Source organism: Oncorhynchus mykiss, chromosome 10 (genome assembly GCF_057628025.1).
Source record: "Oncorhynchus mykiss isolate SJ-2025 chromosome 10, ASM5762802v1, whole genome shotgun sequence".
NCBI lineage: Eukaryota > Metazoa > Chordata > Actinopteri > Salmoniformes > Salmonidae > Oncorhynchus > Oncorhynchus mykiss.
In genome coordinates this window covers 20,032,957-20,056,608 of record NC_143031.1, presented here as the reverse complement: position 1 = coordinate 20,056,608, position 23,652 = coordinate 20,032,957, and the positions used below count along the sequence as shown (strand labels likewise).

At 40.5% G+C, this 23,652-nt stretch overlaps 1 protein-coding gene across 1 annotated transcript in view; it reads right to left on the bottom strand.

The window, feature by feature from the left end:
• Positions 1 to 10,090: 10,090 nt before the first annotated feature.
• LOC110533468 (leucine-rich repeat-containing protein 75A-like) overlaps positions 10,091 to 23,652 on the bottom strand; it is a 38,716-nt gene continuing 25,154 nt past the window's right edge. Inside the window, exons 4-5 of the mRNA XM_021617702.3 lie at positions 12,070 to 12,229; positions 10,091 to 11,619 (exon numbers count right to left, since the gene is read on the bottom strand). Of these exons, the coding sequence (XP_021473377.3) occupies positions 11,077 to 11,619; positions 12,070 to 12,229 (703 nt within the window). The 3' untranslated portion in view covers positions 10,091 to 11,076. The remainder of the gene's footprint in view (positions 11,620 to 12,069; positions 12,230 to 23,652) is intronic.

Here is a 23,652-nt window from a genome sequence, read left to right as displayed (position 1 = left end):
GGACTTGTGAGGCATCTGTTTCTCAAACTAGACACTCTAATGTACTTGTCCTCCTGCTCAGTTGTGCACTGGGGCCTCCCACTCCTCTTTCTATTCTGGTTAGAGACAGTTTACGCTGTTCTGTGAAGGGAGTAGTACACAGCATTGTACGAGATCTTCAGTTTCTTGGCAATTTCTCACATGGAATAGCCTTAATTTCTCAGAACAAGAATAGACTGACGAGTTTCAGAAGAAAGTCTGTATCTGACCATTTTGAGCCTGTAATCAAATCCACAAATGCTGATGCTCCAGATACTCAACTATTCTAAATAAGGCCAGTTTTATTGCTTCTGTAATCAGGACAACAGTTTTCAGCTGTGCTAACATAATTGCAAAAGGTTTTTCTAATGATCAACTAGCCTTTTAAAATTATACATTTGGATTAGCTAACACAACGTGCCATTGGAACACAGGAGTGATGGTTGCTGATAAATGTGCCTTTGTACGCCTATGTAGATATTCCATTAAAAATCGGCAGTTTCCAGCTACAATAGTCATGCACAACATTAACAATGACTACACTGTATTTCTGATCAATTTGATGTTATTTTAATGGACAAAACATTTGCTTTTCTTTCAAAAACAAGGACATTTCCAAGTGACCCCAAACTTTTGAACAGTAGTGTGTGTCTGTGTGTGTGTGTACACATATATATATATATATATACAGTGCATTGCGAAAGTATTCGGCCCCCTTGAACTTTGCGACCTTTTGCCACATTTCAGGCTTCAAACATAAAGATATAAAACTGTATTTTTTTGTGAAGAATCAACAACAAGTGGGACACAATCATGAAGTGGAACGACATTTATTGGATATTTCAAACTTTTTTAACAAATCAAAAACTGAAAAATTGGGCGTGCAAAATTATTCAGCCCCTTTACTTTCAGTGCAGGAAACTCTCTCCAGAAGTTCAGTGAGGATCTCTGAATGATCCAATGCTGACCTAAATGACTAATGATGATAAATACAATCCACCTGTGTGTAATCAAGTCTCCGTATAAATGCACCTGCACTGTGATAGTCTCAGAGGTCCGTTAAAAGCGCAGAGAGCATCATGAAGAACAAGGAACACACCAGGCAGGTCCGAGATACTGTTGTGAAGAAGTTTAAAGCCGGATTTGGATACAAAAAGATTTCCCAAGCTTTAAACATCCCAAGGAGCACTGTGCAAGCGATAATATTGAAATGGAAGGAGTATCAGACCACTGCAAATCTACCAAGACCTGGCCGCCCCTCTAAACTTTCAGCTCATACAAGGAGAAGACTGATCAGAGATGCAGCCAAGAGGCCCATGATCACTCTGGATGAACTACAGAGATCTACAGCTGAGGTGGGAGACTCTGTCCATAGGACAACAATCAGTTGTGTATTGCACAAATCTGGCCTTTATGGAAGAGTGGCAAGAAGAAAGCCATTTCTTAAAGATATCCATAAAAAGTGTCATTTAAAGTTTGCCACAAGCCACCTGGGAGACACACCAAACATGTGGAAGAAGGTGCTCTGGTCAGATGAAACCAAAATTGAACTTTTTGGCAACAATGCAAAACGTTATGTTTGGCGTAAAAGCAACACAGCTGAACACACCATCCCCACTGTCAAACATGGTGGTGGCAGCATCATGGTTTGGGCCTGCTTTTCTTCAGCAGGGACAGGGAAGATGGTTAAAACATCCCGGAGTCATCAATTCCCTGTTGATGTTGAGACTGGTGTTTTGCAGGTACTATTTAATGAAGCTGCCAGTTGAGGACGTTACAAGTGGCCTCACCAGGTCCATTCCCACCAACGCCCAAGGTTCTGAGGTCTGAAAAACATTTTGATTGACTTTGGGACGATACATAGACAACTCCAACATTATAACTGTGCCTTTTTTTTAAGACTAGATTTTCACAAATGTATAATTCACTTCCTGAATGGCACAACCAGAACTGGCCACCACTCAGAGCCTGGCTCCTCTCGGTTTCTTCCTAGTTTTCTGCCTTCTAGGCATTCACTCTGCTTCTGTCATGTACTGTCATGTTGTGTCTTGTTTCTGTCCTTTCCCTTCACCCTGTCTCCCTCTGCTGGTCGTTGTTAGGTTACCTTTTCTCCCCCTCTTTTCCCCAGCTGTGCCTTGTCTCCTCCTAACTACCTCGTCACCCCTTTTCCCACCTGTTCCCTTTTTTCCCTCTGATTAGTCCTCTATATCTCTCTCTGTTTCTGCTCCTGTCTTTGTCGGATTCTTGTTTGTGTTGTTCATGCCTGACCCAGACTATCGTCATGTTTGCTGCAACCTTGTCCTGTCCTGTCGGAACCTGCCGGTCCATCTGAGCCTACGTTTTGTTTTGTTATTAAAGAAGCTCTGTTTACGTTAATTCGCTTTTGGGTCCTCATTCACGCACCGTAACAGCTTCTGCATTGCTTTATTTTAGGGGCTTTAGGCCAGGTATCGTGAAAGCATTTTGTGACAACTGCTGATGTAAAAAGGACTTTAAAACATAGATTTGAATAGAAAGGATTGACTTAGCGATTTGGACTCCATATCCACCAGAGACATGTCCACCTGTACATTAAATGCTATGAGTATTATCATCACCCAGTTAAAAAGCACTTTTTCTTTGAATGATTATCAAATGCAATGGCATATAAAAAGGTGTTGAATCAATGGCTCATACGTTTGGGCAAAAAAAAAAAAAAAAACAGGAATACTGTCAGAACCAGTCACTTTGAAACCTATAAAACATAGTGTCACGACAATTTTCAATCACAATGATAACTAACAATCAATAGCTTTGACCAATCCCGAGGTTTGTAAGACCATGGGTTTAATAATAATTAGGCAAAGACTCAGCTTATGCAAAAGGTCCGTACAGTTTATTCATGAGAACGTTCTGAAGTCCATAATACAAAGACGTCCATTTTATAACTTGCTCCCTACTTACGCACATACTTCCACACAAACTGTAGATATCCTATGCACATACATACACACGAACAGTAGGTGAGTTGTATCCTTCCCCAAAGTTCCCACCACTGTTTATCACTACCCAGTCAACAGTTCCATCCCTCAGAGATTAGAGGAACCCTGAGAAGGACTCCCTGTCCTATCATAAGTTTCTCAGAGTTCTAGCCAGATCGGGTCAAACACAGTTTAATTGTTCTCAGTGTTTTCTTAGGCACACACATACCTCTCCCTCACAGGTCTCTTCTGAACCTTGTTGGACTTATGTTTAATACTTTAACTATTCATTATACATGCTACATAAACTAATAATCACAAATTAGTTACGTTTCAGGGTGGGATCCTTTAATCATTACCTTTAAGCATATAATTCCCTTATCACATAGCAAAGTCCCCCTTAAGAGAAGATACATACAAGACGTGAGAAAATGTGAGGATGTTCATGTGACATTGTTGAAGTCTCCACATTCTCTGTAAAGACACAAAACAAAAATGCACTTCATAGTCCATGAATAACAATTCAAAAGCAGAGATTCAATGGTCATAGTAGTGGGAATAACACCTAACAATTGTGCAATGCATACAGACATCCCTGACCAGTAGAATCTGTCCCCAGTGGCTCTCTGGCTCTTGTGGACTCCACAATGAACTGTACGTGGGCTGCTCTGGAAATCCACAAATATAGAATTTACCTCCTCAGGTGTTCTGACCACTTTGTCCAGGTGTGGAGTGTCCTTGACCTGGGTGCACTTATATTGCAGTTCACCATCTGTTGAAATTAGACATTTGATAGGTTCCCTTAACACCAGAGGGTAATTTCCACACAAAGTATGTTTAGGGATATTATTGAGCATGGTTAATAGGGATGCAATTAATCTTATCTCAAACGTTTTATCCCTCTGTGTAATGGCAAACCGTTCGGTTTTAGTTTAATTGTCATCTGCCGTGGACTTTAAAGTCCATAATTAAGCTATAAGACAATGGATCCAGAGTAGTACCTACTACTGCAACAACTATTTGTCCTTTTATAGAATAGCCTTAAAATTATTAATGACTCAAAAGGTGTGTGACCATTAACATAGGCTGCATATCCTGGGCCCATAGGGAAAAGTTATAGGGAATAGGGTTCCCTTTGGGAAACATTCAGGCTGTTGAGCCCCACTCTGCCTATTGTAAATCATTTCTTCATCCCATTCCCCCAGTTAAGCAAACAGAGGGAAAAGGCTGTGACTATAATTGATGTAGTACATTACTTTTCCTGTCAATATTTGATAAACGTCCTTTGTGTAGGTGTGTGTCCCTTTTGAAGGTGTAATAAAACATTTATTCAGTCAAGAAATGCATCTGTTCATTGATGGAATTTTCAATAGACTGAACAGATTCATTTGTTGCATTGCAGTTGTGTGGTGGTTGTGTGGTGGTGTTGCCATTCAGCCTCATCTAGCATTGGTATGGAATCACTGATAACTGAAAATACCTCAGAAATCATTAGGGAAAAAAGTCACACCTCTATTAAATCTCTAACCTTGTGTCTTACTTGAAAATTGTCTGCCGTTATTCACAATTTTAATAAGGAAAGAGCAATAGCACTTTTTTTTATTTTTTAACCCCTTTTTCTCCCCAATTTCGTGGTATCCAATTGTTGTTGTCTCATCGCTACAACTCCCGTACGGGCTCGGGAGAGACGAAGGTTGAAAGTCATGCGTCCTCCGATACACAACCCAACCAGCCGCACTGCTTCTTAACACAGCGCGCATCCAACCCGGAAGCCAGCCGCACCAATGTGTCGGAGGCTACACCGTGCACCTGGCAACCTTGGTTAGCGCGCACTGCGCCCGGCCTGCCACAGGAGTCGCTGGTGCGCGATGAGACAAGGACAGACCAAGCCCTCCCTAACCCGGACGACGCTAGGCCAATTGTGCGTCGCCCCACGGACCTCCCGGTCGCGCCGGTTACGACAGAGCCCAGAGTACAGCGCCCTTAACCACTGCGCCACCCGGGAGGCTGCAATACCACTATTAATGGCCAGCAGGCTTTGACAATATCCAGAAAGTACTAACACTTCAAGGCTTTTCATAAAGATGTCACGGTAAGTAATGGAATCCAAGTATCTGGGTGTTTGGGTGAGGGTGTTCTATTCTGGCAAGACCCATCTTTTCAAGGAAAACACCATGTAATTCTCTCTCAATTTGAGCAAAATAAGTAGTTTTGTTGTGATCACCAGGAAATCCTAATAATTCAGGTAAAGAGCGCCACTGTCAGGCAGAAAAATCTGAATGTTCTATCATAAGGTGAGTACAATAAGTTTCCCTGGCTGCTACTTAGAAATACTATAAAAGTAAATGAATAGATGACATTCACTGCTTTGAACCTTTCTCCAATATAAATAGATAGTTTACACAGAACCACCGCAGACTTTTGACAAATAAATTCCTGTGTAAAAAGGCATCCCATGGTCTGTATTGTCAATGAGCTCATCATATTCCAAACACTGGTGGTAACCAGATGATCCGAATAATTTAGGTAATTACACGATTCGATGTGTTCTATTGTGAACTGTCTGGGACTCAATCGTTGTTGTTTCCCAGTGTTCTACTCAAAGACGTTTTACTTATTAAGTCAAAGACTAAATTAACTGCAATACATCAGTCTCAAAAATATGAGCATAACTAGGCTACACAGAACCATGGCAGACCCACTGTAAAATGAGAGGATTTTAATAGTATTAAAACATGTCCCAGTCACACATGCCAAGCTCTGCTCAATGGTAGCGCTCTTTGAAATAAGCACTCGTTTTGTCATATTCCACCGGATCTAGTTCTCTCACCACACCGGTGAGAGATTGGTCAACCTCTGTGGTTCTCTCCTCCTGTAACAATGCTTGAAAAATACAAACACACACTTGATGTCTCCTTCAATTGTGATAATTTAGCAGTAGGGGAGAGAGGGGTATGTGGAGATTTTTTCACATTTAGCATCAAGGGAAATATAGTATTCTTTCTAAGAAAGATATCTACATATACATATACAGTACCAGTCAAAAGTTTGGACACACCTTTTCTTTATTTCAACATTGTAGAAAAAGAGTGAAGACATTAAAACTATGGAATAACACATATGGAATCATGTAGTAACCAAAAAAATCAAAATATTTTAGATTCTTTAAAGTAGCCACCCTTTGCCTTGACAGTTTTGCACACTCTTGGCATTCTCTCAACCAGCTTCACCTGGAATGGTTTTCCAACAGTCTTGAAGGAGTTCCCACATATGCTGAGCATTTGTTGGCTGCTTTTCCTTCACGCTGCAATCCAACTAATTCCAAACCATCTCAACTGGGTTGAAGTCGAGTGATTGTGGAGGCCAGGTCATCTGATCACTCTTGGTCAAATAGTCCTTACACAGCCTAAAGGTGTGTTGGGTCATTGTCCTGTTGAAAAACAAATGATAGTCCCACTAAGCCCAAACCAGATGGGATGGCGTATCGCTGCAGAATTCTGTGGTATCCATGCTGTTAAGTGTGCCTTGAATTCAAAATAAATCGCAGACAGTGTCACCAGCAAAGCACCCCCACACCATCACAAAGACAGGGTGGTTGAAACCAAAGATCTCAATTTGGACTCATCAGACCAAAGGACAGATTTCCACTGGTATAATGTCCATTGCTCATGTTTCATGGCCCAAGCAAGTCTCTTCTTATTATTGGTGTCCTTTAGTAGTGGTTTCTTTGCAGCAATTCAACCATGATGGACCGTCATTTCTCTTTGCTTATTTCAGCTGTTCTTTCCATAATATGGACTTGGTCTTATAGGGCTATCTTCTGTATACCACCCCTACCTTATCACAACACAACTGATTGGCTCAAACACATTAAGGAAAGAAATTCCACAAATGAACTTTTAACAAGGCACACCTGATAATTGAAATGCATTCCAGGTGATTACCTCATGAAGCATGTTGAGAGAATACCAAGAGTGTGCAAAGCTGTTTGAAGAATCTAAAATATATTTTGATTTCTTTAACACTTTCTTGGTTACTACATGATTCCATTTGTGTTATTTCATAGTTTTGACATCTTCACTATTATTCTACAATGTAGAAAATAGTAAAAATAAAGAAAAACCCTTGAATGAGTAGGTGTGTCCAAACTTTTGACTGGTACTGCATTTCAGAATATTGTGTATCACTGGAAATAAAACAGGATTCATGTAAGAATAGTTTAAAAAAAATAGCTTGTCCAAAAAAAAGTGGTCTCTCGGCACAATTTAGGGTAAATTGAGCGTAGGTACAGGTTAAGTTGAGCCACTTTGGGGTAAGTGTCTACATATTTTCTTCTTCCAATTTTTTTTTCATCTCTTGCAGCTGCTCGAATGGACTTCTTCCCTTCTCTCACTTCTTTGGCTGGTCTCTCAAGCAGCCAGGTCACCCGTGATACAAGTCAGTATTCGACATCCATCCTCGTCTGAGGACATCGGGAGATGAAGTGGAAACCGGCCATTAGGGGCAACAGTGAGCGCTGCTACCTTAAAAGTAGGTTTCGGTTTTGTGAGGTTGTTGTAGACGGGGATGGCAGATGGGCGTAAGCATATGCCTCTGATTCCCAAGGTGGCAGTTTGAATCCAGCGATAGAAAGTTGTTTTAGGTATTTTGATTTAAGCCTATCCAAAACCTTTACCTTAACCATTCTGAGTTAATGACTAAGGTTAAGATTTCTGAGTCAATGCCTAAATTTAACCCTATCCTTAAAAAATCTAAATTTGATGTTTGGAACAACTTTGAGAAACATGGATGAACATCTAATTCTGACCTGAGACTGTGAGAGCTAGTTGCTCTCAAGAACCTCAAGGGCAGGTAGACACCTGCTTGTTTTAGGTTTGTATACACAGGGCATGATGATATCTTCTCTGTAAGAATACAAATACATCTAGAGTTCATATGCATGACACATTGCCAAAATACAATGTATAGTATTCCGAAAACTGACAAAATAATTTCTATCATAATTTATATTGGGTATGGTGGCCATTGTCTATATTAGCCCAGGATGGATGCACTTTCATGTGAGGTTTAAGACCTCATATTGTTGCTCTATAATGTATAAAACAATCTTAAAACTATCTACTTTGGTTTAGATACGAGAATCATGAAACCTATAACACTTACCACTTCCTTCACAGACTCCATGAAATGCTGACCTCTCCCTATATATTTGGTCACATGATTCATTTTGTTTATGGTTTCCTAGAAACAAGGGGTGGCTCGATTAACCCTTTGGCTCAACTTACCCCACTCTCCCCTACTGCTATTACTTGACTTCTGCCTCACCAACACAAGTGACTGTCCTGCTTGACAACGTACTAACTGTGGAAACACCACTGAAAAGGATTCAATTCAATGGCGCCATTGACAACTTTTCAAGCTGTGGGGTAAATTTTTCCAGTACAATCTCAGTCTGTTACATCAATAAGAATGCTGACACTGTATTTTACGATCAACATCCATTGTATCATCAACTTGGCCACAATCACTGCTATCACTGGTGACAGAAATGACTCCTCATATAATCAGAAATGTTTCTATCTGTCCTTGACATGTTATTGGAGAAAAGTGGGTGAGAGCAGGGGAGAAAATAAGCGGGTACAGTCCAGCACGGCGTCCCAGCAAAATAAATAGTGGGGGTACGCCGTACCGGTAGAACATGAGCCTATCGCAATAATTAAAATGAAATGCCAAGGAAACTATAGGCAAATAATTATTTAACATTACCGCATGTCAGGTGCATTACAATGAGCAAATTGACTTTAAAATGGGTGGTATATGCTCCAAATTGTGGTTTAACGAGAACACAAAAGTTTTGCCAAGGTGGAGATTAGTGGCAGTCTCGAGGTATGGTTCGCCTAAAGTAGAGTACCATAAGCCATAAGCAAACAAGAAAATGCTCATCCAGAAGCGGCGCTCCTAGTGGCCGTGGACTTTAATTCCAGCCAAACTTAAATCAGTTTTACCCCATTTTTACCAGCATATCACATGTGCAACCAGAGGGAAAACAACTCTAGACCAACTTCACGCCACACACAGAGATGCATACAAAGCCCCCCCAAGCCATAAGACTGCTGAACAATTAACAAAATGGCCACCAGACTATTTACATTGACACTCCCCCTCCATTTGTTTTGTGCTGCTACTCACTGTTCATTATCTATGCATAGTCACTTCACCCGTACAAATTACCTCAACTAACCTGTACCCCCGCACACTGACTCGGTATCGGTACCCCTGTATATAGCCTCATTATTGTTATTTTATTGTGTTACCTTCTTATTATTTTTACTTTAGTTTATTTGGTAAATATTTTACTTAACTTCTTGGTGACAGGGGGGCAGTATTGCGGTCCCGAGAGAGTTACCTCTCGTTCCATTGCTTTTCTACAGACATAGGAATTGTCCGGTTGGAACATTATTGAACATTTATGATGATAACATCCTAAAGATTGATCCTATACTGAGTTTGACAAGTTTCTACGGGCTGTAACGGAACTTTTTAAAACTTTTCGTCCGACGTTCGGCTGGACCTGAACGCGCGCTAACAAAAGAAGCTATTTGGACATATATTATTAACTTTATCGAACAAATCAAACATTTATTGTGGAACTGGGATTCCTGGGAGTGCATTCTGATGAAGATCATCAAAGGTAAGTGAATATTTATAATACAATTCTGACTAATGTTGACTACACAATATGGCGGATATCTTTTTGGCTGCTTTCTTGTCTGAACGCTGTACTCAGATTATTGCATTTATCCCTAAAGTTTTTTTGAAATCTGACACAGCGGTTGCATTAAGGAGAGGCATATCTCTAATTCAATGTATAACACTTGTATTTTCATCAACATTTATGATGAGTATTTCTGTAAATTGATGTGGCTCTCTGCAAAATCACTGGATGTTTTTAGAACTACTGAAAGTAACGCGCCAATGTAAAATGAGATTTTTTGATATAAATATGCACTTCATCAAACAAAACATACATGTATTGTGTAACATGAAGTCCTGTGAGTGTCATCTGATGAAGATCATCAAAGGTTAGTGATTAATTTAATCTCTATTTGTGCTTTTTGTGACTTTTTGTGACTCTTTGGCTGGAAAAATGGCTGTGTTTTTCTGTGAGTTGGTGGTGACCTGACATAATCGTTTGTGGTGCTTTCGCTGTAAAGCCTTTTTGAAATCAGACACTGTGGCTGGATTAACGAGAATTTTATCTTTAGAATGGTGTAAAATACTTTCTCCAATTTAACTTGGATGAATTTTTTGTTTTGTTTTGTTATTATGCTGTTGTTGTATTCGTTGCATGTGACAAATAAAGTTTGATTTGATGACAGACTTGTGCATAAAGCAGTGGACACATCAATTCAGGCTACAAGTGTATTGGGCCTAATGACAATCACTTAGTTTTTTTTGTAACAGATGTATTTATCCATTTATCAAATTGTGTGTGTACAGTGCACTGTTTGGCTGCTGGAATTATTTTGTGAGTGGACAAACGTGTGTGGCTAGCCAACAGGAGCGCCTTTTGTTAAGTTATTGTTTGACAATCAGATGAAAACGTTGTAACTGGTTGTGTTTACTAGGCCTACGGCGTGCACACATAGTAGGTCACGTACCAGTAAGAAATTAAATCTACTTGCACCCCTGGGTGAGAGACATTAGTTCAGACTAGGCACCCTCTGTAATCTCACCCTATCTTTCAGCCTCATACTGTATGTCCACAGGAAGGTGTAAGGTTGCAAATTGTGGTTTCTTGAATCTCTGGAATCTTCCCAAATTCCCAAGTTCATTCCCTCCTGATCCCGGGAATCTTCCAACCTGGAAAACCTGGGAATTTTGGAAAAATTACCAAAATATTGCAATTCTAGAGGTGTTAATAATACCCATGTATCAGGGGCCTGCTCAGAAGAGAACTATGTTACAGATAGTAATGTTTTGTGTAGAAATGATCTGTCATGCAGAATAGGGAAAGGTGTCAGCTCTCTTCATGACGTTTCTATCTGCAATTTTCTGAATGTTTCACCTCACTCAATACACAGCCAAAAATAATTTTTCAGTTCAGATTGGTTGACTGAGGGGACCCGTGATCATCAATCTCCCTGCCACGGGACGCAACGCTCTTTAAATAATTTTGTCCTCTGTCTCCATTCATTGGATCTCTCTTTTCCTTACTCTTCGTTTCACTGCTTTCAATCTCGTGCGTCCTCATGTTATAGTCCCATAGTTCACCCTCTAACTCCTCTGTCGATCCCTGCCACTCATTAGAGACCCCAGCTCTTTCCTCTGGTAGCCTGCCATTTGGGTCTTCTCCCTGGGCATGGCCCCCCTGTCCCTGGGCCTCTCCCTGTTCCTGTATGGTGGGCAGCTTGCCCTGCTTGGGACAGCGCTTCCTCAGGCCCATGAGGAAGGGTTGGGGGAGGGAGAAGATGTCCACATTATTGCCCAGGTCCATCCAGGTGAGGGCGGGGAAGCAGCGCGGGTCCTTGAGGGTGTCGGTGAGCTGGCGGAGGACGACGCGCGTCAGCCGGTTGCCATTGAGTGCCAGCGTTTGGAGGTAGGGCAGCGTGGACAGCGTGGGCAGCAGCAATAGCAGTGCCTGTTTAACAGAGGGAGTAGGGTGAAGATGCCTTTAGTCACTGATGCATTTTCCCCACACATTTTTAAGGTTAAGATTGGGGAGGGGGTACTGATCCTGGATCTGCACCTAGGGGAAACTTCCCCCTGGAGCATAACAGAGATGAAATTGCATCCCTTGTAATATTGTGATTAAAATATATAGTTATTTGGTGACAACATCTGTGCATTACTAGTAGGGTGTAATTTCCTTTCTCTGAAGATGTTCCATGCTGTGCTAGGGATGGGTTACAGCATAGAGATAAAACTATTTAGGGTTCCATCTCTGTGGATTACACAAGCTCTTGCTCAGTTTAGAATTTTTGTTTGAGAATATGAAATACCATGATTTTTGGTTGAAATTAGAATGTGTTGTAGTCATTTAATATATTATACAAGCTGTATTCGTAACGATGAGCTGTTTTCATAATACCTGGTCTGTGAGCTCGGTGAAGCCCAACTCGAGGCTTCGCACAAGGGCGGCGTGCAGGCAAAGGTGTGCGGCCAGGCGTTCCGTGTCCCGTACACCCAGTGGCACGCCAGAGAGGTCCACAGTACCGCCCACGGGAGGGGAAGAGAGGGTGGCTTTCAGACTGGGAAGAGGAGAGACATTAACACGGTATATCAGGGGAATAAGAAGAAGTAAAGGCCTTGTTCCAGGTCTGTATACAAAATGGCACCCTATTCCCTACATGATGCACTACTTTTGACCTGAGCCTATATAGTAGTAAAATATTGTGTCTTCTGAGGGAAAATCTCTATGAATGTGCCCAGTTAATGTATATTTGAATAAGTATTTTAGTTTGCTTCAGGACATGGGTATGGGGGTTGGAATGTTTTTCAGGGTCTGCCTGACTAGAAGTGCTACTGCACTTCTAGTCAGCCAAAGAGTGACAAAGAGTGACAAAGAGTGACTTAAAGCTGGTCTTTATTAGCTGAGAGAAAAGCAATAACTCGGTAACACGCACACACTGTAAAGTACACCAAAAATGAGGGTCAAATGACACTGAAAGGGTATCTTGTCAGCCCATTGATCAATGCTAAGCCAATTAGGATAGATCTCCCACTGAGGCCACTGACCCTCTGGAGAAGATTAATGGCACTGGGGATCATACACAAGCACACACACTCAGAGAAGCAGGCGCTCACACACACACACACACACATAATGGGAAATGTTAAAATGCTTAGCAAATGGCCAATTGGGGAAAGAAGATGCAGTATGAGAGGCAAATGACTGCAAACACATCAATCCTCTAAACACACACTGTCACCGTCAGTAATTACCTGACTGCTAAATGAACGCCTGCTTTCAGGTTTGCTCACTGATTCAACTGGATTAGGACACAGACCTTTGTTGGCTTTGAGGTCAGGGCAACTAATAATAAACTTTCCTTTCCCTGCATCCTCTCCTTAATGATCACTGATAGGTGAAAAGACTTGTTTCTACATCATTGATTTCTACTATATGATGACAAGTGAGATGAGGGCAGTGGGAAGGTAAGCCCCTAAATGGCAGGTAATCCAAGAAAGAAGAAGAGCAGGCGGCCAGTACGTTGCAATAAACTTTTGTGAACTATTACAGTTTTTTCCAACTGCTTACACACAAAATCTTTTCATGTCACACGATTTTTGAAACCTCTCACTCAAAGTGCAAAACTACACACCAAATATCCAAAACCATAAGCTATTTCTCAGCCTTTGACTCAGTTGTCAATTGCATAAAACACTTTTTTCAAAACACTACACACAATTCTCTACCTAAAACACAAAAATCTAACAGGAAGTGACTTGCTTTCCTTTTCTAAACACAACCAATCAAAATGCTACACTTATTCACCAGGTCACTCACATGTGCAAACACTAATAGCCTAGTATAGGCCTATAAATAGGTCAAAGGTCAGATTACCTGTTTTGAACAATGGATGCCAAAAATGGACAGAGAGCAAGAGGAGTAGGAGGGAGAGGAAGAGGAAGAAGAGGACGAGGGCAAAGAAGAGAAGGAAGGAGAGCCATCTCTGATGAGATTAGGGCAACACTTGTTGATCATGTGATCAACCACGGTTTGACCATGAGAGAGGCTGGACTGAGAGTCTGTGTTTGAATTCTGTACAGAGTGGAAAGGCAAAGACATCATGGAGGACGAGGACTCTTGTTTAGAGATGTACAAGAGACTGCAATTATAAATATGGTCTTGGCCAATAATGCAATTAGGATTCATATTTAACAACATCAATGCTGTAAGCCTGTCGACCATACAACTCATCCTCCAACGGCACCGAGTGACAATGAAACAACTTTACAAGGTGCCATTTGAGAGAAACTCTGACAGAGTCAAGGATATGCCACATTACTTTGTAGAGGTATGTATGCAACACTACTTCCAGTACTTCAGACATAAACTATTTACTCATCTGTATATCCTTTTGTCTGTTACAGAGAGTATTGGAGCTGGATGCCCATGTTATTCGCCATGAATTTATTTATGTGGATGAGGTTGACTTCAACCTCACCAAAACCAGGCACCGCGGAAGAAATGTAATAGGACAGAGGGCAATTACCAATGTCCCTGGACAGTAAAATAACTATGTGTGCTGCCATCACTCAAATCGGGGTCCTCCATCACAATGCCACACTGGGTCCGTACAACACCGGCCATATGCTCACTTTTCTGGATGCAATTTACACAATGCTTGTCCCTGATCCAGATCAGGAGCCTGCTAGAGTTTTATGGGACAATGTTAGTTTTCACCGGGCTGTTCTGGTCCAAAACTGGTTTGCCACCCATCCACAATTTGTAGTGTTGTACCTACCCCCATATTCACCTTTTCTAAATCCCATAGAGGAATTCTTCTCAGCCTGGCGCTGGAAAGTGTATGATCGCCAACCCTATGCCCGCATGCCGCTTCTCCAGGCAGGGACATAGAGGTTGCCTCTGTCCAAGGTTGGATACGCCATGCTAGGAGATACTTCCCTCGATGTTTGGCAAGAGAAAACATATCTTGTGATGTGGACGAAGTATTGTGGCCAGACCCAGGCCGGAGAAGAGATGAAGCGTAGCTTAGCACTGGTGACTGCCCCCCCTACCAATTCCTGGACTGCCCCCCCGGGACCCCACACACACAATTGTGTACTTTACAGTATTCTAAAGAATATACCTTTGGTTTACATATGTTTATGGTTTTGTTGTATGCTACTGTATACAACAGTAATGTTTGGTCTAATAAATATTTTCTGTTTCTACATTGCATTGGTGTTTACAGTATACTTGTTACCCCTCTCAGCCGATTACTTTAACTGTAGAACATTGTATTGAAATGTAGATATAAGCCTATGAAAGACCAAAGACCTTTAGATTTAGAACAACAGTGTTAACATAGTATATCCAAAAATGTACTATTATGAAAGCAGTGTTTGCCATTTGATGTAAATGCTTCATTCTGACATGTGTTTATGGCATTTTGAATGCAGTGTTACATTTTGAAGGAGATGTGAGGCATTTTGCATTTTGTGTGTGCAGTTTTGGGAATTGTGTGTAGAGAAAACAGAAAATAGTTACAAAAGAATACATACAGGAGCAGTCAGCATAGTACACCAGGACGCACAACTGCAACGCATTTCGACTACTATTCTTCCTTAGGCAGCGTGAATATGTATTATTTTGTAATTTTTTTCTGTTTACATTTTAGTCATTTAGCAGACGCTCTTATCCAGAGCAGGGTTAACCTCTTGAGTGTAGGGGGCAGTATTTTGATATTTGGATGAAAAACGTACCCAAATGAAACTGACTATTTCTCAGGCCCAGAATCTAGAATATGCATATAATTGTCAGATTAGGATAGAAAACACCAAAACTTCCAAAACTGTCAATATATTGTCTGTGAGTATAACATAACTGATATTGCAGGCGAAAACCTGAGGAAAATCCAACCAGGAAGTGCTGTTTTTCCTGAAACCTCTCTGTTCCATTGCATGCGTTCCCTCCATTTAAAGGGATATACACCAGATTACTTTCTCTATGGCTTCCACATAGTGTGAACAGTCTTTAGACATAGTTTCAGGCTTTTATTCTGAAAAATGAGCGAGAAGGATCACATCGCGTCAGTGGGTGGCTGGGTGCCAGCAGAGTTTTGCATGCGCAATAGCTTGGAGCAGACCTTTTCTCCCTCTCTCCTATTGAAAAAGCTACGGTCCGGTTGAAATATTATTGATTATTTATTGTAAAAACAACCTGAGGATTGATTATAAAAAACGTTTGACATGTTTCTACGAACTTTACGGATACTATTTGGAATTTTCAACTGCCCCGTCGTGACCGCTCGAGCCTGTGGATTTCTCAACAAAACGTGCTAACCAAATGGAGATATTTTGGATTTAAAATTATCTTTATGGAACAAAATGAACATTTATTGTGTAACTGGGAGTCTCGTGAGTGCAAACATCCGAAAATCATCAAAAGGTAAGCGATTCATTTGATTGTTTTTCTGACTTTCGTGACCAATCTACTAGGCTGCTAGCTGTTTGTAATGTTTAGTCTGATGTCCTAACATAAACGCTTGGATAGCTTTTGCTGTAAAGCTTTTTTTAAATCTGACACGCCAGGTCGATTAACAACAAGCTAAGCTGTGTTTTGCTATATTGCACTTGTGATTTCATGAAAATAAAATACTTTCAGGAATTTAATTTGAATTTGGCACTCTGCAATTCAGCGGATGTTGACGAAAATAATCCCGCTAACAGGATGGGTGCGCCAATAAGTTAAGTGACTTGCTCAAGGGCACATTGACAGATTTTTCACCTTGTCTGCTCAGGATTCGAACCAGAAATATTTCAGTTACTGGCCCAACGCTCTTAACCACTAGTCTACCTGCCTCTGATAATAGTTTAAAGTTTATTGCAACGTACTGGCCGCGTTACTCTTCTACCATATGATAACTCATTCTCTACCTATCAATGAAAGGGAAGGAGGATAGGGAGCAATTTAGGATACATAGACCACATTGTCATCTCACAGCCCAGTGTGTTCCCAGACAAAGAGATGTGAGGGATAAAACTGATAGGAATTAACTTCTCTTTATCTCGATGATCAGAGGTACCAAGAATTGGAGACGGTCCAAAATGGGACCTCTCCCCTCTGCCATCTCTTTCTTGGCAATAATAGCCTCTTAACGAGGGGGAGGGCACTTAGTTTAAAGTGGCTTAACGATGGAAAACAACAGCTTACTAAATTGATGCCTTATCTCCAACAGACATAATGGGTAGAAGATTGCTTCCTGTTCCTGTATTCCAGATGTTAAAAGTTGCCTCTAACTGCTGATCCAGAGTCAGATACAGTGCCTTCGGAAAGTATTCATACCCCTGGACTTATTCCACATTTTGTTGTGTTACAGCCTGAATTCAAAATTGATTAAATAAAAACTCACCCATGTACACACAATACCCCATAATGACAAAGTGAAACATGCTTTTATAATGTTTTGCAAATGTATTGAAAAGGAAATACAGAAATGTCTAATTTACTTACATGCAAGTATTCACACCCCTGAGTCAATATTTTGTAGAAGCACATTTCACAGCGATTACAGAGTCTTTCTGGGTAAGTCTCTAAGAGATTTCCACACCTGGATTGTGCAAAGTAAAAAAATAATAATAATCTAAATTCTTCAAGCTCTTTCAAATTAGTTGCTGATCATTGCTAGACAACCCTTTTTCAGGTCTTGCCATAGATGTTCAAATAGATTTAGTATTGTGGAGTAACTACAACTTTGATCCATCCTCAGTTTTCTCCTATCACAGGCATTAAACTCTGTAACTGTTTTAAAGTCACCATTGGCCTCATGGTGAAATCCATGGTTTCCTTACTCTCTGGAAACTGAGTTAGGAAGGATGCCTGTATCTTTGTAGTGACTGGGTGTCACACCGACCAAAGTGTATTGAATATTCAACGTCTGCTTTTTTGGGCTCCACAGTGGCGCAGCGGTCTAAGGCACTGCATCTCAGTGCTAGCGGCATCACTACAGACACCCTGGTTCAAATCCAGGCTGTATCACAACTGTCCGTGATTGGGAGTCCCATAGGGCGGAGCACAATTGGTCCAGCATCGTCTGGGTTTGGCCGGTGTAGCCCGTCAATTTGAATTTGTTCTTAATTGACTTGCCTAGTTAAATAAAGGTTAAATAAAAAATACAATTTACATTTTTTTTTACCCATTTACCAATAGGTGCCCTTCTCTGCATAGCATTTGAAAATTGCCCGGGTCTTTATGGTTGAACTTTTGTTTGAAATTCATTGCTCGAATGAGGGAGCTTACAGATAATTGTATGTGTGTGGTACAAAGATGAGGTAGTCATTCAAAAATCATGTTAAACACTACTATTGCACACAGAGTGAGTCCATCCAATTTACGTGACTTGTTAAGCAAAATTTTACTTCTGAACTTAGACTTGCCATAACAAAGGGTTTGACTACTTATTGACTCAAGACATTTGTTTTTACATTTTTAGGTACATTTGTAAACATTTCTATCAACATAATTCCACTTTGACATTATAGGGTTCTGACAAAAGAAATCTCAAATTAATCCATTTAAAATTCAGGCTGCAACACAACAAAATGTGGAAAAAGTCAAGTGGTGGGAATACTTTCTGAAGGCACTGTATATTTCATAATCCTAATGGTTATGGGTAGGATTAGTAGTAGGATAATATGATCATAGATCTGAGATTAGGGCCAACCTTCACAGTATTTCAAGCAGAAAGGTAGTGATTGGTGTGAATTTGCAAGACGGCCTGCATCCTGGAGTCGCCTCTTCACTGTTGACGTTGAAACTGGTGTTTCGTGGGTATTATTTAATGAAGCTGCCAGTTGAGGACTTATGAGGCATCTGTTTCTCAAAATAGACACTAATGTACTTGTCCTCTTGCTCAGTTGTGCACCGGGGCCTCCCACTCCTCTTTCTATTCTGGTTAGAGCCAGTTTGCGCTGTTCTGTGAAGGGAGTAGCACAGTGTTGTACAAGACCTTCAGTTTTTTGGCATTTTCTCACATGGAATAGCCTTCATTTCTCAGAACAAGAATAGACTGACGAGTTTCAGAAGAACGTTCTTTGTTTCTGGTCATTTTGAGAATGTAATCGAACCCACAAATGCTGATGCTCCAGATACTCAACTAGTCTAAAGAAGGCCAGTTTTAGTGCTTCTTTAATCAGGACAACAGTTTTCAGCTGTGCTAACATAATTACAAAAGGGTTTTCTAATGATCAATTAGCCTTTTAAAATGATAAACTTGGATTAGCTAACACAGGAGTGGTGGTTGTTGATAATGGGCCTCTGTACACTTATGTAGATATTCCATTAAAAGTCTGCCGTTTACAGCTACAATAGTCATTTACAACATTAACAATGTCTACACAGTATTTCTGATCAATTTTATGTTATTTTAATGGACAAAAAAAATATGCTTTTCTTTCAGAAAACAAGGACATTTCTAAGTGAACCCAAACTTTTGAATGGTTGTGTATGTGATATCAACAGAAGTATATTTTCTGGGTGATTTAAATATTGACTGGCTCTCATCAAGCTGCCCACCCAAGAAAAAACTTCAAACTGTAACCAGTGGCTGCAACCCGGTTCAGGTTGTCAGTCAAGCTACCAGAGTATTTACAAAGAGCATAGGAATGAAATCATCAACATGTATTGAAATGTGCTTTAAGCAGTATCCAAACCCATAGGACGTAGTGATCACAATAGAGTGGCCATATCTAGGAAAAGCAAAGTTCCAAAGGCTGGGCCTAATATAGTGTATAAGTGGTCCTACAATAAGTCGTGTAGTGATTCATATGTTGATGATGTAAAGAATATTTGCTGGTCTGTTGTGTGTAATGAGGTGCAACCAGACGCTGCACTTGACACATTTATGAAATTGCTTATTCCAGTTACTAAAAAGCATGCACCCATTAAGAAAACGACTGTAAAAACTTAAATCCCCTGGGATTGATGAGGAATTTAAAAAATGGTATGGTTGAGAGGGATGAGGCAAAAGGTATGGCAAATAGGTCTGGCAGCCTAACTGATTGGCAAACATACTGCAAAGTAAGAAATCATGAAACTAAATAAACTATACTATGAAACAAAAATATATGATATAAAGAACAATAGTAAAAAGCTTTGGAGCACCTTAAATGACATTTTGGGAAAAAAAGGCAAACTCGGCTCCATCATTCATTGAATCAGATGGCTCATTCATCACAAAACCCACTGATATTGCCAACTACTTTAGTTACTTTTTCATTAGCAACATCAAATGCTGACACTACACATCCAAGTATGTCTGACCAAATTATGAAAGACAAGAATTGTACATTTGAATTCCGTAAAGTCAGTGTGGAAGAGGTGAAAAAAATATTGATTGTCTATCAACAATGACAAGCCACCGGGGTCTGACAATCTGGATGGAAAATTACTGAGGATAATAGCAGACGATATTGCCACATCTTCAATTTAAGCCTACTGGAAAGTATGCGCCCTTAGGCCTGGAGGGAAGCTAAAGTCATTTCGCTACCCAAGAATAGTAAAGCCCCTTTACTGGCTCAAATAGCCGACCAATCAGCCTGTTACCAACCCTTAGTAAACTTCTGGAAAAAAATTGTGTTTGACCCGATACAATGCTATTTCACAGTAAACAAATGTACTTTAAGCATGATTATAGGGAAGGACACTCAAGCACAGCACTTACACAAATGACGGCTGTTAGGACTGACAGAAATTGATGATACAATTATTTTGGCGGCTGTCTTGTTTGACTTCAGTGCAGCTTTTGACATTATTGATCATAGTCTGCTGCTGGAAAAACGTATTTGCTATGGCTTTACACCCCCTGCTATATTGTGGATAAAGAGTTACTTGTCTAACAGAACACAGAGGTTGTTATTTAATGGAAGCCCCAAACATTATCGAGGTAGAATTAGGAATTCCGCAGGGTATCTGTTTAGGCCCCCTACCTTTTTCAATCTTTACTTTGAGTAAAGCCAGTGTGTCTCTGTATGCAGATGACTCAACACTATACACGTCAGCAACTACAGCAACTGAAATGACTGCAACACTTAACAAAGCGCTGCCGTTAGTCTCGGAACAGGTAGCAAAGAATAAGTTAGTCCTACATATTTCCAAAACTAAAAGCATTGTACTTTGGACAAATCATTCACTAAAACCTAAACCAAATCTCACAACGAATAATGTGGAAATTGAGCAAGTTGAGGTGACTAAACTGCTTGGAGTAACCCTGGATTGTAAACTGTCATGGTCAAAACATATTGATACAACAGTAGCTAAGATGGGGAGAAGTACATCCATAACATAGCATGGCTTCTTAAAAAATATATATATATATTTCACCTTTATTTAATCAGGTGGGCTAGTTGAAAACAAGTTCTCATTTACAACAGTGACCTGGCCAAGATAAAGCAAAGCAGTGTGACACAGACAACAACAGAGTTACACATGGAATAAATAATAAGTCAATAAACAAGTCAATAACACAGTAGAAAAAAAGAAAGTCTATATACAGTGTGTGCAAAAGGCATGAGGAGGTAGGCAATAAATAGGCCATAGGAGCGAATAATTAGAATTTAGCAGATGAACACTGCAGTGATAAATGAGCAGATGATGTGGTGCAAGTAAAGATACTGGTGTGCAAAAGAGCAGAAAAGTAAATAAAAACAGTATGGAGATGAGGTAGGTAGATTGGGTGGGCTATTTACAGATGGACTATGTACAGCTGCAGCAATCGGTTAGCTGCTCAGATAGCTGATGTTTAAAGTTGGTGAGGGAAATAAAAAAGTCTCCAACTTCAGCGATTTTTGCAATTCGTTCCAGTCACTGGCAGCAGAGAACTGGAAGGAAAGGCGGCCAAATGAGGTGTTGGCTTTGGGGATGATCAGTGAGATATACCTGCTGGAACGTGTGCTATGGGTGGGGTGTCTTAAAAACACCATCAACAAGGCAGGTCCTACAAGCACTAGTTTTGTCGACCTTGACTACTGTTCAGTAGTGTGGTCAGGTACAACAAAGAGGGACTTAGGAAAATTGCAGTTGTCTCAGAACAGGAAAGCACGGCTGGCCCTGAAAAGAACACAGATTGCGAACAGTAATGACATGCATGTCAATCTGAATGTACCAAGCTTCTGTTTAAGATACTTGCACACAGCTCGGACACCCATGCATACTCCACGAGACATGGCACCAGAGGTCTCTTCACAGTCCAAGTAAATAAACAGACTGTGGGAGGCACACAGTACTACTGTTAAGGGAATTTTTATCAATAATGACTAATGTATACATTTCAATCAGGACTGACTAATCAGAATACTATCATATTACTGTATATGTATGCATTTTCTTTATAATCCTAGTACTGAATATAATGTGTGTAAAATGTATCATGGGCGGTATTCTCGAGAATAAACACTGCTGGTTGACTTTTAAGACTGGTCTCTGTCCATTTTATACAAATAAGAGTCTTACAAATTCTTATGAATTGACAGAGTGTTTAATTTTATTTGGGTATTAAAACAGATATATATTATATATTATATTCCTGTAACAACTACATAGAGCTATGACCACATGGAACTCTATTCCACATCAGGTAACTTATGCAAGCAGTAGAATCTGATTTTTCCACACACCTTGTGACGGCCCTGAATTATTTTGAGCCGTCTCAGTGCTTCTCCTTCCAATAGGGTGCTTTCCCTTTAATTCCCAATTAAATAGCCAGCATCAGCTGCGCAAAAGTGGCGTTTGTGATGGAGACGTGACTGAGGATGTGTTCCCGAAGCTTCTCTATTCCGGTTGTTTTGCTGCTGTTAAACGTGTGTTTTGTAGCCTGAGAGTTTACCCAGGATCGGATCCACTCTTTGCGTCCGTGGACTACTCCTCTCTATTCTTCGTGGCCTTTCTCCGCTGGAGATCTGGTGGCGGATTGGATTGTCTGACTGACCGACTGACTACTACCTTTTTTGTATACGGTATTTCATTTGTTTTGATATGATGTATACGGTGATGATTTATGTAGTTAGATGTAGTTGAGGAATTAGTAAAAGCAGATACACTTTAAAGTTCTGTGGTAAAATGGTTATATTGATTGTATGATTTAATACTGGGTTTACGCTACACGGAATGAACGGACCAACATTGCGTGACAAGTCACTTGAGTTCACTGAACTCCTTACCGGGCGGGACTCTTTTTAGGCCCGAGGTACAGGACATTTCTGGAGGAACCAGAACTCATTGTGTTATATTATTATGTGTGTGTAATCCATTGATGTTGCTAATACAACCCACGCAAAAGAATAGTTGTTTTTGAAGTTCTTTCAATGTTTTAAGGGTTTATGAAAAGTTGATTTCCCTTCTGACGTTTACATAAGTCCTTTGTATGGTGTAGACTTGACGGACCAGATGGGACTCATTCCCTCCCAAACAACAAAAGGAGAAACCAATGTTTTCTCTGGTAGGCACAACCTACCTGGCACCCCTATAAAAAAATAACCTCAAGTCAAAACCGTTACATAAAAAATGGCACCCCAGATGGGACAGCTCAACATTGAGAACTAACCAAAGCAAATCTTTTGTGTGGAATTAAAACAATGGATTCACCCCAAGATAATGTGCTCATCCATGTCATACCTGTCAATGGGAATATACAGGGCCATTCTGACCATCAAGCTGACAATACAAATCATAATGTGAATGGAGATAATGGAGTTGATTTGGGCCAGAGCCCTGGGAATCTGAATGCTCGGTCTGAACCACAGGCCACAGGAGGTCTAACCAGTTACTCACTTATTGACATGGATCTGTGTGGAAGTACTGAGCTAGCCCTCCCTCTGACACCCAACCTTCTTCCATTGTCTGGTTTATCTCCAGAGGTGGGAGTCTTACAACTTCAAGGTGACATCCTTGATATTCGTCGGACTCAACAACATCTCCAAACTCTTATCCACGATAAATTTAAATGTCTGA